General features: G+C 47.7%; 1 protein-coding gene across 1 annotated transcript in view; it reads left to right on the plus strand.

Moving 5' to 3' along the window:
- Positions 1-1,221, plus strand: part of MELLADRAFT_114176 (uncharacterized protein) — a gene marked incomplete at both ends in the record, with an annotated part of 2,309 nt that extends 1,088 nt beyond the window's left edge. Inside the window, one exon of the mRNA XM_007419012.1 lies at positions 702-1,221. Coding sequence (XP_007419074.1) covers positions 702-1,221 — 520 coding nt within the window. The remainder of the gene's footprint in view (positions 1-701) is intronic.
- Between the last annotated feature and the right edge of the window lie 57 nt (positions 1,222-1,278).

Genomic DNA, 1,278 nt, shown 5'->3' on the forward strand with positions numbered 1-1,278 from the left:
TCACTGCTCTCTATGACTATAGAAACAAGGTTACCACGTTCTCTGCTTTAGAGTTGACAACTCTTCAAGGAAAGTGTGCTCCTTGCTGAGGTCGTGTGAAACACCTGGGTATCTGACTGAACATGTGAAAGGTGTGAGAGTTGAGCAAGTAAAAGAGCCAGAAATTCTCTCCTGGAATTGCGTTGAAATAGCTGACCATCTGGCTGGAGTATATGAGAGTTGAGCAAGTAAGACAAACACTCCATCGTGCATGTTATATTGGAGTCACGTGATGGTCATTTAGAGACTTCACCAATATTCCAGCGAGCTCGATTTAGAAAACATCAAAAACTTGTTCTGGTGCCTTTAGATTCTCTATACATCCATCGCTCTGGAACCGATTGACATCAAGCGTGTGAAATGAAGACACCGCACATATGCTGCTGTGAAGAGCTTGGATGCGGCTCTGAAAGCTTTCAGCTCGATGGAAGCTTTCACCGAGGCAAAGCTAGAAACCAGCAGAACGGCGCCATCCACGAAGCCAAACTGCGAAGACTCCGCTTAACACGCGCAACCGAGAACCAATCTACTCCTTTGCAAACTCTTGGGGTCTCTAATTCCTATAACTTGTCTATCAACAGGACATCGAATATCGGGGCAAGTACCCCCACGTCTCATCATCTCACTACTTACCTGATTGACGATTTTTTCTACTCCAATAGCGGCGAAGATCTCTGAGTACCGGGGACTTGGATCAGATCAACACGGAATCCTCCAGGGGTCGAAGCCAGGGACCTTTGTCGACATCTTTGCAAGGACGACGAAGTAGCTCGCAAAGGATTCGAGGTACAAATGGAAGCACTACGCTCGGTGATTGTCTGATCGTCTCCACGGCGGCCTATCAGATACCGAAGGGCTATCTTCAGCGACCAGCATGCCTCATTGGAATGCTACAAGTCGCGCATGGTGCGATTCTCAAAGGGGTCAAGCATAGAACAAGCCAGACTGCCCTTCACATGAATAAGCTGCAAATCGAACAAACGACTATAGACGCCAATTATACCGGTCGTGCTTACTGGGAGGACCTACCCTTATCTCTCCCAACGCTGTACACAATGCTGAATCTTGAAATCAAGTTGGAGTCGCAGATTTTGTGTCCGGAATGCTTCACCCTGCATGGTACACCTTTCGAAAAGATTGATGAGACTTACAAGATGAAGTGCGATGCTTTACGATTTCTACGTCAGCCTGATCAACCAAGGGGCACACCAGTCACGCGTCACCAATGCGGCGGAACCC

Source organism: Melampsora larici-populina, assembly GCF_000204055.1.
Source record: "Melampsora larici-populina 98AG31 unplaced genomic scaffold MELLAscaffold_119, whole genome shotgun sequence".
NCBI lineage: Eukaryota > Fungi > Basidiomycota > Pucciniomycetes > Pucciniales > Melampsoraceae > Melampsora > Melampsora laricis-populina.